General features: G+C 36.5%; 1 protein-coding gene across 2 annotated transcripts in view; it reads left to right on the forward strand.

Moving 5' to 3' along the window:
• Window positions 1-9,076: 9,076 nt before the first annotated feature.
• GABRG2 (gamma-aminobutyric acid type A receptor subunit gamma2) overlaps window positions 9,077-13,550 on the forward strand; it is a 133,494-nt gene continuing 129,020 nt past the window's right edge. The window contains exon 1 of one of the 2 annotated variants that reach the window (XM_007171412.3): window positions 9,077-9,571. In XM_007171412.3, the coding sequence (XP_007171474.1) occupies window positions 9,465-9,571 (107 nt within the window). In that variant the 5' untranslated portion in view covers window positions 9,077-9,464. The remainder of the gene's footprint in view (window positions 9,572-13,550) is intronic. The other variant, XM_007171411.3, reaches the window with a different exon arrangement.

Below are 13,550 nucleotides of genomic sequence, written 5' to 3' on the forward strand. Positions count from 1 at the left end.
ACTGATTCACCTTTTAACTGAACCCCAAAAAAGGGAAATTAAAAAAATTCCAAGAATGCCATAAATTATCACTATAATCATTTGCTGTCGTTTTCGTTTGTCCTTTTTTTCCCCCTGCAGTTTAAAATCCTCTTTTATTGGGTACTTGAAAGGATTCTGAAACCCGTAGGGGGAAATTCATACTGTGGTTCCAGGCCTCTCTGTCCCAAGAGTGCCAGCCACTAATGGTCACACTAAATGATGCCCCTGTGACTCCAAAGTCTAAAAGGAAGTCCCTGGAAGGCATATCATTAGCAGTGAGAGACATTAGCCTGAGAAAAGTCTTTTACTGTGGCGTGATTGCCTAGAACATCTGAAAATCATTACAAGATAATCCACAGCATTGATCAAGTTCTTATATCATGTGCCATTCTGAGTCAATGTTGAGAATGCCTTAGTTTTTCAGGCCTTACTTTTGACAAAAAAAAATAAAATAAAATAAAAATGTGTGTATATATATATATATGTGTGTGTGTGTGGAGATATATATATCTTCAAAAGAATGGCTTCAAAAAGAATGGCCAAATTGGCATTCATACATTTTTGTTGCAAATATAAACTGACACAGTGTTTCCAGAGGATACTTTCTAAGACTCAACTTTTAGATTTCAACAAATAGTCAATAAGCCTATAGTATGTACCAGGCCCTCTTCTAGATGCTGGGGAGAGAGCATTGGATCTGACAAGTATACAAGTACTCTGTTGTTGTGAAGAACTGATGTACTTACATGATGGCAGGAGCATTATAAGAGGATGAAGATGGAAATAAAGAGGTTCTTTGAGGCCCAGACTTAGAACTGACCTATTTGTACATTTCAGTGGACAAAGCGAATTTGAGGTCAGCTCAAATTCAAAGCGGGAGAAATAGACTCTGACAGACTCATCTAATATCCTGAGCAATGAGGTACTTTTAACTCTCCCATAAGATTTAAGAAGACTAAGATTGAGATGACCGAGTCAAACTTTTTTTTTTCCAATTTTTTTTTTGGTGTGCAATAACAAGGACATTGACCCTATTAATGTCATGCTGTTAAGCTAACTTATTTGAAGGAGCTGTAAGATATCTCCTCCCACCTCACTCCCAAGGAAATCCTATTCAAATTATAGGTCACTGAATGCTTAGAACTGAAAAGATCCTTATATATCACCTGTATCATCCATCACTTTATTGATGAGAAAATAAGACCCAGAGAAATGAAGTAATTTCCCTAAAGTCATAAAGTTAATGACAGAACTAAGATTTCTGACTCCAGACTCTATGATCTTTGTATTAAATCATGTTTCCTCTGAAGTTTTATTATAGCTCATGATTAAGGAAGTGAATTAGTAACTATATTATTTATTGCCACAGTCATGTTATTGAAAAACTGTATACAACCATGCTTAAGAGATCAGTTTCTTAGATCAGACTGTCTGGGTTTAAAATCTGCTCTGCCGTAGACTATAAAGTGGATGCTATGGGTTATCTTGGACAAGTAATTTAGCCTCTCTAAACTTTAATCTTCGCATGTGTAAAAACTTGATAATAATATTACCTGCCTACTGGTTTTTTTATGAGAATCAAATAAGGCCTGTCACACAGCACTTTGCCTGTCACAGATTATGCTGTTGATAAGGATAATGTTTATCAATAGAAACTTTATTAAGGTGAAATTAATAGACAGTGAAATGATTTGATCTTAAGTACATAATTTTATGAGTTTTATCAGTGTATAAGCCTGTGTAATAACTTTCCTAATCAAGAATACTTCCTTTACCCCAGAAATTTCTCCTGTGCCTCAACCATTATAAGCAACCTTGTTCTGATTTTAATCACATAGATTTCTTTTGCTTCCCCTGAAGGTCATATAAATGGCATCATATAATATGTACTGGTGTTTGCCTGGCTTCTTTTAACATAGCACTTTTGAGATTCAACCATGTTGTTGAATGTATGTATGTGTGTGTGTGTATATATATATAAATATATATGTGAATAAATTATTCATTAGATTATTCCTGAATAATATGTTTTTCCATTTTCTAAATATACCCTGGAATCTGATGATCCATTCTTCTATTGATGATATTTGGATTGCTTCAAATTTGTCTATACAATTCTTTTTTTTTTTTTTATGGTTTTCCTTTTTTAAAAAAATTTTTATTTATTATTTATTTTTCACTGTGTTGGGTCTTCGTTTCTGTGCGAGGGCTTTCTCTAGTTGCGGCAAGTGGGGACCACTCTTCATCGCGGTGCGCGGGCCTCTCACTATCGCGGCCTCTCTCGTTGCGGAGCACAGGCTCCAGACGCGCAGGCTCAGTAGCTGCGGCTCACGGGCCCAGCTGCTCCGCGGCATGTGGGATCTTCCCAGACCAGGGCTCGAACCCGCGTCCCCTGCATTGGCAGGCAGATTCTCAACCACTGCGCCACCAGGGAATCCCTATACAATTCTTATACAGGGCTTTTTGGGGTAAACATACTTTTATTTTTCTTTGATATACATCTTGAAGTAGAATGTCTTGGTCATATGGAAAGTGAATGTTTAACACTGAAAGAAAATGCCATAATCTTTTTCAAATAGTTGTACCATTTAATATTCTTTCTAGGAAATGCATGAGGATTTTTCTGTAGACGCAAAAAATTTGGTATTGTCACTTTTGCTGATTTTAGCCATTACAGTGCATGTGAAAGATATCATTGTGGTTTCCATTTGAATTTTCTTAATGAATTCTGATGGTGAGAAACTTTTCATGTGCTTATTAGATACACTTATAACTTTTTCATAGAGTCTGTTCAAGTACTTTGACCTTTTTCTATTGGGTTGTTTGCATTTTCACTATTAAGATGTAAGATTTCTTTATGTTCTTTATTCTGGATACAAGTCCTTTGTAAGACACTTATATTGTGAATATTTTCTCCCTGTATGTGACTTGCCTTTTCATTTTTTAGTAGTCTTTTGATGAACAGATATTTTTTTGTTTTTATGAAGACCAATTTATCAGTCATATTTTATATTTAATACATTATACCTTCTCTAAGAAATTTTTGCCTACCCCAAAGTGATAAAGATATTCTGTTTTCTTCTTAAAATTAATAATTTTAGCTTTTGCATGTGACATAAAATAAAGGGCACATGTTATTCTTTAAAATAATTTAATCCTTTGTTCCAACATCATTACTTTAAAACATTCATCTTCCCCTTCAAAATGCCTCACCTTTATTGAAAATCAAATGAATATATGTATAGGACTCTTTATTCTTTTTTCTAGCTTCTAAAGTCAGAAGTTTAGATCACTGTTTTCTTTATTCTGTGTATTTACAGGCATAAATTTTCCTCTAAGACTTTCTTTAGCTCCACGAAACAAATGTTATGTTGCATTTTCATTTATTTTGAAGCATTTCCAACTTTCCTTGTGGTTTCTTCTTTGATTCACATATTATTTAGAAGTATTATTTGTTCAATTTTCAAACTTTTTGAAACATTTCTACATATTTTACATTTTTGATTCCTAATTGAAATCTGTTGTAGTTAGAAAATATACAAGCTTTCAAAATTTTGAAATTTATTGAGGCTTATTTTATGAGCAGTTTAAAAAGATGTGCCTTTTTTACTTTACTCTGCAATTATTGGGTATATTATTCTATAAATATTAAGTCAGAGGACTTTTAATGTCTCCAACTATGATTGTGGAATTAGTCTATTTTTCCTGTTCTGTCAGTTTTTGCTTCTATTTATTTTGAAGCTCTGTTACTGGGTGTGTAAAATATTATGATTTTTATGTCTTCTTGATGAGTTGATCTTTTCGTCATCATAAAGAATACCTCTTTATCTCTTGTAATACTCCTTGTGTTCATGCTTATTTTCTGCCACCATTTTGCTATTGCATTCGGCTTGTCCCATTATTTTCCCCTCTGGTACTTTCTGCCTTCTTTTGCATTTACAAAATATTTTTTGGTATTTTATTTTAAATTTTCTAGTGATTTTTAGCTACAACTTTTTATATTACCTTTAGTGGTGCTTTAAAGGTTATCATATTCACCTTTAATTTACCAAACTCTGTGTACAGTTGCTATATCATTTCATGAAATAGACAAGAAATTATGAAAGTATAATTTTATTTGACCCCAACTCTAGGATACTTTGTGCAGTTGTTGACATGTATTTTATACATATATGTGTTATAAACTCCAAAATGCAGTGTTATAATTTTTGCATTAAAAAGTCAGGTGTCGCTTAAAAGAAATATACATAAAACTATATAGTTTCCTCACATGTTACCCATTTTCAGGGCTCTTGCCATTGATCTGGGTTCCCATCTGCCATCACTTTCCTCAGCCTGAAGAATTTACCTTAGCATTATTTTCATCTCATCTCTGCTGGTGACAAATTCTCTCAGCCTTCCTTTATTTGAAAATGTCTTTTTTTTTCCTTTCATGCCTGATGGACCTATTTACTGGATATACAATTCTATGTATAGTTTATTTTCAGCACTTTAAAGATATCATCCACTGTTTCCTGACCTCAGTTGTTTTTGATCAGTCAGCCATCATTGTAATATTAACCTCTAGCAATTGTAATGTTTCATTTTTCTCTTGCTACTTTCAAAATTTTCATTTAATCTTTAGATTTTAGGTGTGTGACTATGAAGTTCCCAGGTATAGTTTTCATTGTGTTTACCCTGCTTGCAGTCTACTAAGCTTCTTGGATCTATATGGAATATTTTCACAAACTATGGGAAAGTTTTTTGGCCAATATTACTTTAAGTATGTTTATGTTTATTCTCTCTTTCTTCTTCTATACTACTTTATCAGGAGGCTTGATATTGTCTCACAGTTTCCAGTAGTTCAGTTTTTTTCAATATTTTTCTATGTGGTTTTCATATTGGATAATTTTTGTTGATGTGTTTTCAAGTTTACCAATCATTTCTTCTACTGTTATTCTTCAATTGCCAATCTGATATTAAAACATGCATGATTTTTTTTCTTTTAGGCATTATAAATTTCAGTTCTAGAATTTTCTATTTTGCTTTATTTTAAAAAATAGTTTCCATTTCTCTTCTGAGAGTCCCTACTGTACACTCATTGACCATATAAGCATCATAGCCATGTTTTGTTTTAAGTCCTTGAACTACTTAAAATAATTGATTGAATGTCCTTATTTGCTCATTGCATCTCAGGTTTGGTTGGTTTGTACTAAATGCAATTTTTAAAAAAATATGTCTCACTGTTTTGTACTTTATGTCTTATGACTTTTTTTTTTATTTACCATGTTATCAGATGTTTTATATATTACCAACATTCTGATTATAATACTCCTCTGAAGAATATTGATTTTTGTTCTACTAGGAGTTAAATTTTTTAAAAAAATTTATTTCTTTTATTTCTTCTTATTTTTAGCTGCGTTGGGTTTTCGTTGCTGTGCACGGTCTTCCTCTAGTTGCGGCAAGTGGGGCTACTCTTCGTTGTGGTGCACAGGCTTCTCATTGCAGTGGCTTCTCTTGTTGTGGAGCACAGGCTCTAGGCACTGGGGCTTCAGTAGTTGTGGCTCGCGGGGTCTAGAGTGCAGGCTCAGTAGCTGTGGCTCACAGGCTTAGTTGCTCCGTGGCATGTGGGATCTTCCCAGACCAGGGCTTGAACCTGTGTCCCCTGTATTGGCAGGCAGATTCTTAACCACTGTGCCACCAGGGAAGTCCCGGAGTTAAGTTACTGACAAATCACTTTAATGTTGTGTAAGATTAGTTTTTTACTGTTTTCAGGTTAGTTTCAGTTTTGTCCTTTGGCTTAGAACAAATCCTTAAAACTCCAAACTCAGTATCTCCTACAGGGAATGGCAGCTGAAATACTGGCTCAACTTTTTCAGTCTTTCAGTTTTTGCTTTCTTGCAGTCTTCTTGGTGCCTTTCTGCTCTTTCCATTCAAAAACAAATATTCTAAACAAAGTCTGCATGTAGATCTGGAGTCTTACCTTTCTGTTGTTACTTTGTTTCTATGATTCCTCCCCCCTCCCCTTAATTTGAGCTCCTCTGGCAGCTCCAACTCTCCTCTGAAACCTCAAATCAGTAAGATTGTTGCCTTCTGATAATTGTAACCATCCTGTACCTCTGCAATTGAGGGTTTTCCTGGGATAGGGGACTTTCCAAGCTAAAACCAGGGAAGTTCCAGGCAAATAAAGAGAACTTGATCATTTTTTAAGTGTCCTCAGGGAAAAACCTCATAATCCTAGATCTCATCCAATTCCGTTTCCTCTTTTTATGGTCAAATCTTCACCACTTTCAGCCTGCTTTTGGTAACTTCCTAGTACTTTACACAGTTGTTTATTTAATGTTTTGTCCACCAGTTATAAATGTTATCTGCAGGATGGTTAGTCTACTTCATCATTAACCTAAGTTATTTTAATTCTGCAAGTGATAAGAGATTTGGTGTCAACAACCAAATTGATTCAAATTTTGACCTTATAATTCACTTCTGTGTGTAGTAATTATAATAATAGTAATAGTAATAATAATAATATAATATCAAAGTAAAAGTAAACTTCAGAGAAAATTAACCTGCCAAACAATTCTCCAATATACTGACAATGGCTTGTTTGAATAAGAGGTTGCAGGTGGTAGTTTTTATCTTTCTACGTTTTAATAATTTAAAAATATTAGTATAAAATGTAGGCATATATACACATATATTGTTTGCAATGAAAATATGAACATCACATTTATCAAATCATGGTAATTTAAATATGTATCACAACATATCTTCTTAAAAATGGGCAAGATTAAATATAGCTAAAATGTGATTCCAAAAGAAATTACTAGATGAAGTGTCTTACAAATACTAGTGAATACATGTGTGGCAAAAATCTTAGAAAATTTATTAAAATACTTTTTTTTCAGAGAGCAGCCGCCAGATAGAAAAGCTCCGCAAAGGAAAACTGAAACTTACTAGCCAGGAATAGCACAGTTAAAATTGTACCCAGATACTATAAACAGTAAAATTTCCTCTATGGATTCTCTTAATCTGCTTAGAGGTATTCCATTATTGAAATAGATTGTAATTTACAGGGATCATTATGATACCAATAAGGAACCAGAATTTGAATCACTACTTTGTGAACGTGATAGCATTCACTCTCACAGCTTCAGTACGCTTATCACTAAACTCAAGGGGGAAAAAAACTTACATTGGAAAACTGGAAATGTTGTATTTGGTAGAAGGCAGAATTGTCACATCAGTTTTTATTTGCAACCTAGTGGCCTTGCACATATGTTGGGTTTGGCCTCCTTTGTATTTTAAAAATTAGGACATTTCTCACAGTTGTATTCCCATTTCCTCTGGCAACTGCCTGGAACAGAGCAGTGGCAACTCCATTCAGATGGGGTATGGCCACCCCAGTGTGCATGGTTTCCACCGCTTTACTGTTTCACAACTAGCCCTTTTCTTTCACTTATCTCACTTGCTTGGTTTCTGTAGGCATGGGAACATGTAAGCGTTGGCTTACAAAAATATGAGAGAATGTCTTTACTGAAAGCACAACAGTATACACCTATTAACAGCCTAGGCTCTTTCTGTAAAAAAAAAAAAAAAAAAAAAATTATAAATATAAGGAAGGCCAAAATTCCTCACAGTGCAGTAAGGAATAAGAAAATTGCAAAAAAAAACAGATTTGCATTTGTTCTGCCTCTAATTTAATCACCAAAAAAAGAAGTCAGTTGGCTACTGCACGTGAATGCTGTTGTTGTTTTAACTGGATTTTGTTCAAACGCCATAAAATAACTGCCTAAGTTCTAAAGGCATGCAGGTTTCCAGGCGTGTCTGTTAGGGCTTTTTTGCTTCAGAATGTGTCTCCTCAGCCTCAAGGAAGCCACCAGTACTTCTCTCTGCTTTCCTTAAGTATATTTTAGGATTGTAGATGAAGTGTGCACCTACTCATCCCATGTTCTATTTCTATGCCTCCTGGACTCCTTACTCAAGTTCCCTACCTGGAAGACTTTCTTGTAGAAAAGGCACTGGTTTTGAAATGACTCCCTGCTGTGTTCCAGGAAGGGGTCTGATCGGTCCTCTTCACTTGTACTTCTACATGAACATCTTTGCTGTGGTCTCAATTTTGCAGGAACCTTGAAACACTCCTCCACTTTCTTCTCCATGATGAGTGAATGGGATTTCCTCTGCCGTGGATGAGCTAGGTTGGCATAAAGGGATATCTCCCATGTATCAGTATCCATGGTAACATTCTAGGCAAGAAGGCAGCATGCTAACACCACTCATCCACCCCAGAAATTTACAGAATTGTCACCAAGCAGAGCAACAATAACAAAAGTCAAATCCCACAGAGCAAACAGAAATCCCTTTAAATTGTTAATGTCCTCTTGACCTTCCCCTTTGTTCACCCTCCTTTCAAAGAGCAGCCCCCTATTTTGTGGTCTATAGACTTTACTCAGGCAGCTATTCTCACGCATTTATTTTCTTCAACCTTCAAGAAGTTTGTATTTGTACATTTTCACTGCAGATGGAGAGCGGAGAAAGGAGTGAATACTGGGGATCGTGGATTCTTCTTGCTTTGCAATTCTATCAATGTGTTCTCCCTTCATTAAAATTGAAAATTCACCAAATCTGTTTTCTTACGGGATGGTTAACAGAGAAACAGCCAATCCTCCCCCACCGCCTGCTCCCCCTCTGTCTACAATGTAACCATGATTTCTAATATTGCATGATTTTAAATAAGGATTCTTGGCAGATCTGAAGAGAGAAACCTTCTGTCGTTGGTGATATAGTATATGGTCTTCCCAAAGCACTTCTTGTGCCCATGAAAGCCCGTCCTTGCATACTTTTGTGTGCAGTAAAGGGTTAAAAGGCGCTGGAAAGACACCACGCATGTGTTAATTCCTGCTGCAGCAGCGCGCATTGCTTCCACTTTGACCTCATAGTTAATCTGCGTGATAGTTAAATCACGCAGAGGCTCGAGTATTTCTTTTAAACACACACATACACACACACAGACACACACACACACACACCTGCTGCCCTCTAAAAGAAAAATCAAAACAAATCAAACAAATAAACAAACCTCAATTGATGGACCTGGCGGAGTATGTGTGAGCGTGGGGGCATGAGTGTGTGTACGAGTGTGCGTGCATTTCCCTTTCCCTTATTTGTCTCCTGTGCGTCTCTCCCTGTACCCTCCCCCTGCCTCAATTATATTATTCCCCGGGACTTGGAAGCTGCTCCCTGAGCTGACGCTTTGATGGTATCTGCAAGCGTTTGTGCTGATCTTATTTCTGCCCCCTGAATATTAATTCCCGAAGCTGCTAGCAATACAGCTCCCCAGTGACGGGACCTACTAGAGGCAGGTGGGGGGAGCCACCATCAGTTCATAAGCATAATAATAATACAAAGGGGAGGGATTCTTCTGCAACCTAGAGGCTAGAGGCAGGGGAGGAAAAAAAAAAAAAGCGATGAGTTCGACAAATATATGGAGCACAGGAAGCTCAGTCTACTCGACTCCTGTATTTTCACAGAAAATGACGGTGTGGATTCTGCTCCTGCTATCGCTCTACCCGGGGTAAGATATGCCCTTTTCGGCGTCGTTTTGTTTCAGAGAGGTTGGGGGAAGGGGTGGGGACAGAGGAGCTCGGGAGACCAGCCAGATTTAAAAGACTCTTGTAGGATTTGGGGCTTTGTAATTTAGGGGAATGTGAATATTTGGGGCGGGAAAAAGGAGGGAGGAGAGAGAGAGGTCACTTTCATTTATTTATTAATTTATTGGATTTTCTTTATTTGTTTTAGAATGGAAGAGCTAACGTCATAAAGACTTTGTGTTTGGGGAGTAGCATTTTGATAGGACTGCAATCTGATGTCTAGGTGGGCTGTGCTGATGATACGTGCCGGCATTTGAGGCCATGTTGGAGGCGTTTGGGTGCGGGTCTGGAGGAGAAAACTGCAAATGGGGTGCTGGCGCACACCCGGGAGACATGTGTGTTTGTTTGTGTGTGTGTGTGTGTGTGTGTGTGTGTGTGGATGGGTTCTGTTCCTGTATCCAAAGTATTGCTTGCTCCTGCACCTGGGCATTTTTAAGATCAGCCAGCCAGGTTTTCTATCCAGCCCCATGGACTTGGCAGCAGACTCCCTGGTGGGCTAACAGGGTTCAGCACCAGGGACAGCAGTCCTGCCGGGGCCAAACGGAATGAGGCTTGTCTAACCCCACGGGACAACTTTACATCTACACAGGACATCGTTATAGTATAGAGAGAAGGCCGATGGAGCCAAGGAGCACTAGTGACTTCTGGGGACCCTGCTCTGATTATCCCTAACCCCTCCTTGAGATAGGAGGGGCATTGCTGGGCATGGGGTAGAGAATGTAGTTAATCAGTGCATGGAGGGATATATGTCTGGAAAAGAGTTGGCTTTGCAGTGTTGAAAAATATGCTGAGCCAGGTGAATGTGATGCCAAAATTGTGAAGTTATGCATTAATGTCTTAGAGCCTTGTTGCACTGAATAGAAAAGATGGGAAAGGGGGCGATGGATTTCCCAAAATCCTGAGCAGGTGTGTGTTGCTAAGTGTTTTGCACCTAAATTTTTTTGAACTTCCTTGCGCCAAAGGTATCAAAGAACTATCCCTTCACATATAGTTCATCATCTATCCACCCACCAAAACAACCCCCCTGCCCAACATGTACCATCAGGATTTCCAGAGGTCCATTGTACTTATATTACTTGCACTCTTCTATACTGTCACTTTGAAATAAAGCTCTAAAAATATTACCCCAAATCTGCTCAAAAAGAAAGAAAGAAAAACTAGCTATAGAAGAAATCAAGCCATTGCCCTAAGGTTTTCCTGGGAGTTGACACTCTTATGTAGTAGTTGTAGCAAAGGGAGATAAAAGGGATGGGGGTTAAAAGATTATTTTATTTTATTGGAAATTTCTAGTTAACTTCACTGGTCCTCCATTCTCTAGAGTAGGTAATGGGAAGTACAGATTTCAGTAAAAAAGAGACCCAAGCAAAACAAGAAGTGAAAGTCTCTCTTTGGAGTCTTTGGAGTTTCCAAGCAGAGAGAGGGGCCTGCTTAATTCTACCAGCACTTTTCATACCTTCCTCCTTTACTATAAAAATAGAATATATTTTCTTTAGGAGTGTAAGATTAAGTCGTTTTCTCAGAAGAAGGCTTTTTACTGGAAATGGTTTATGTGTAATACATTTTAGTGGAATACTGGAAAAACAGTGCTTTTAATTAAAATTTGCACACATATTTTACTATTTAATGTTGTATGTAACTCTTAATTTGTTTCAGACATTAGAGAATTTATAGTTGCTTGTTGATAGAAAATATCATTCTCATGTTCTTACCATTTATGAAACCTGTGGATTAAAATCTAGTCAAGACATAGGGAAATATGTCTTTCCTTCTTACACACTTACATCCATCTTAGTAAACAACTTTATAAATGAATAGATGAGAATATTTTTATATATTTTACTCCAATGGTCTTATTTTAACCTAAAATGTGCAATTTTATTATTTTTCCTAATGCTATCATATTTAAGATATCTTCTTATTGCAACAGTCCCACCTTTTCTTTTCCAACTATCATGTAAAAAGTAATACTTAGTGATACATTTTAATTTTCAATTCTTATCATAGTAGCTTAGATGAGCTTTTTAAACAGCTCTAAATAATGGGAGTTATGTGTCATGTAAACTCTCCAATAGGAGGATATTCACATTTTCTCAGTAATAACAGAGAATGGAGTCATTGCAGTTTGGTGCAGAGAATGTGATCAGAGTTTCAGTTTGCTGCAATCCCATTAAAAAAAAAAAAAGCCATTTGAATGGCTGAATAGAGCTGGATGAAAATAGGAGCTTTGATCTCTGAAGCTGGTCTTGAAGAAAGACAAGTGACTAGAAAAATGTGGGATTCTGGGAGCAGTTTGAAAAAGGCTTTTTGGGTAAACAGTGGTAGTAGAACTACCTAGAAACTTGAAGGGAAATTAAGAAAAAAAAAGAAACATTTAAATGACTTTTCATTTACATAACTCCAAAGAATATTTTTCTCTCTCATTAAAATGACTAAATTCATTAGATTGTGTCTCTACAAAAGTAAAACAAAGAGGAATATGAAGCATTGGAGTGAGGATGTTAATAGCTAATATCTCTTCTTATATGTGAGATAGTTAATTTCTGAAACTCAAAACTATCTGAACTGCCACATATCTTATATACAATGCTATCATAGAAATGGTCTGGGAAACTTGTTAAACTTGTATGATTCTTGAACCATACAAGCTTGTTATTTACTATCCTTCCAAATTCTCCACTTGGTTTTATTAGAAAAAGAGAAATGAAATCACTTCCTCAGCATATTTAATTGCTTATAGATATAACATTTCAAATAGTCTGCCCTGAGGCAAACATCTATCTGGAAAAAAAAAGAAAAATATTTATCACCCAGTGTTTCCCAGGATCCAGCTGCCCACTACCCTCTAGACAAAATATCTGGATTGTAGGCAGGAATTTAAAAATTAGCTTTTAATTTAAATTTGTTACATCAGTGTCTCTGATATCCTAGACTCAGTTTAGAATACCTAATCTCAAAATGATTGAATTACAGAATATTTAGTGATAGAGGTCTCTGTTCTCCACATTTTAAAATTTGCTTCATATCAAGTATTTCTGCTCAAATTGGAAGAATGTTAAGACTGACTTTAGAGGCTTTATCTTTGTTGTAAATATTATTTGACTAAGATTGTGGCTACTTCTCACCGTCATAACTTCGTAGTCATTCCAAGACAGACTTTCCACAGCTTAAGTACAAGTAGGCTTTATTGGAATGACATATACTTGTTGAAGGGGAGCAGAATTTGCCAACCGAAAATATGCCTCTTTGGCATAAGGATTATTTAAGGCTGATTATTTTTAAGAAACAGCAGATACAGGTGAAGCTTAAAACTGAGTGGAAGTTACCCTAAGAGGCATTCACATTTATAATGGAAATCTCCATTTTTAAGGGTGTCTCCCTCCCTGTACCAGAAAAAAGAGTTTGGCTAAATACCTAGAAACTTACCAATGATGAAGGCAGGGACTTAAATCTGCCTAACAACCATCACCTTGTTGACTGTGCTTTACTTGATAACCTCCCATAACTGGCTTCCCCTACTCCCAACACCTTCTTTTGTCTTTAGCTGGAGATGGTATTTAAGATGATGGCTTGGGCCATTTGAAGGACTTAGCTTTCTGAGTATCTCCCATGTATACAGGAAACATACATGTTATTACTTTTCTGTTTGGTTTTTTTTTTCCTCTCGTGAATCTTTTTATTACAAGGATGTCTCAACCAAGAACCTAGAAGAGTAGAAGGAAAATTATTTTTCCTCCCCTACATGGTCATCCAAAGTACTTCTGCTGAGTTCAGTGATCACAGAAGATTGGTAAAAAGTTATAATTAGTACAGTTCAGGAATTGTTTGACCACCCAGGTATCAGAACAATTAAAAAATTCAGGATTTCATTTGGGATGGGCACATTACCTATTCGGGTAAATGTGA

The sequence above is a fragment of the Balaenoptera acutorostrata genome, chromosome 2 (assembly GCF_949987535.1).
Source record: "Balaenoptera acutorostrata chromosome 2, mBalAcu1.1, whole genome shotgun sequence".
Taxonomy (NCBI): domain Eukaryota; kingdom Metazoa; phylum Chordata; class Mammalia; order Artiodactyla; family Balaenopteridae; genus Balaenoptera; species Balaenoptera acutorostrata.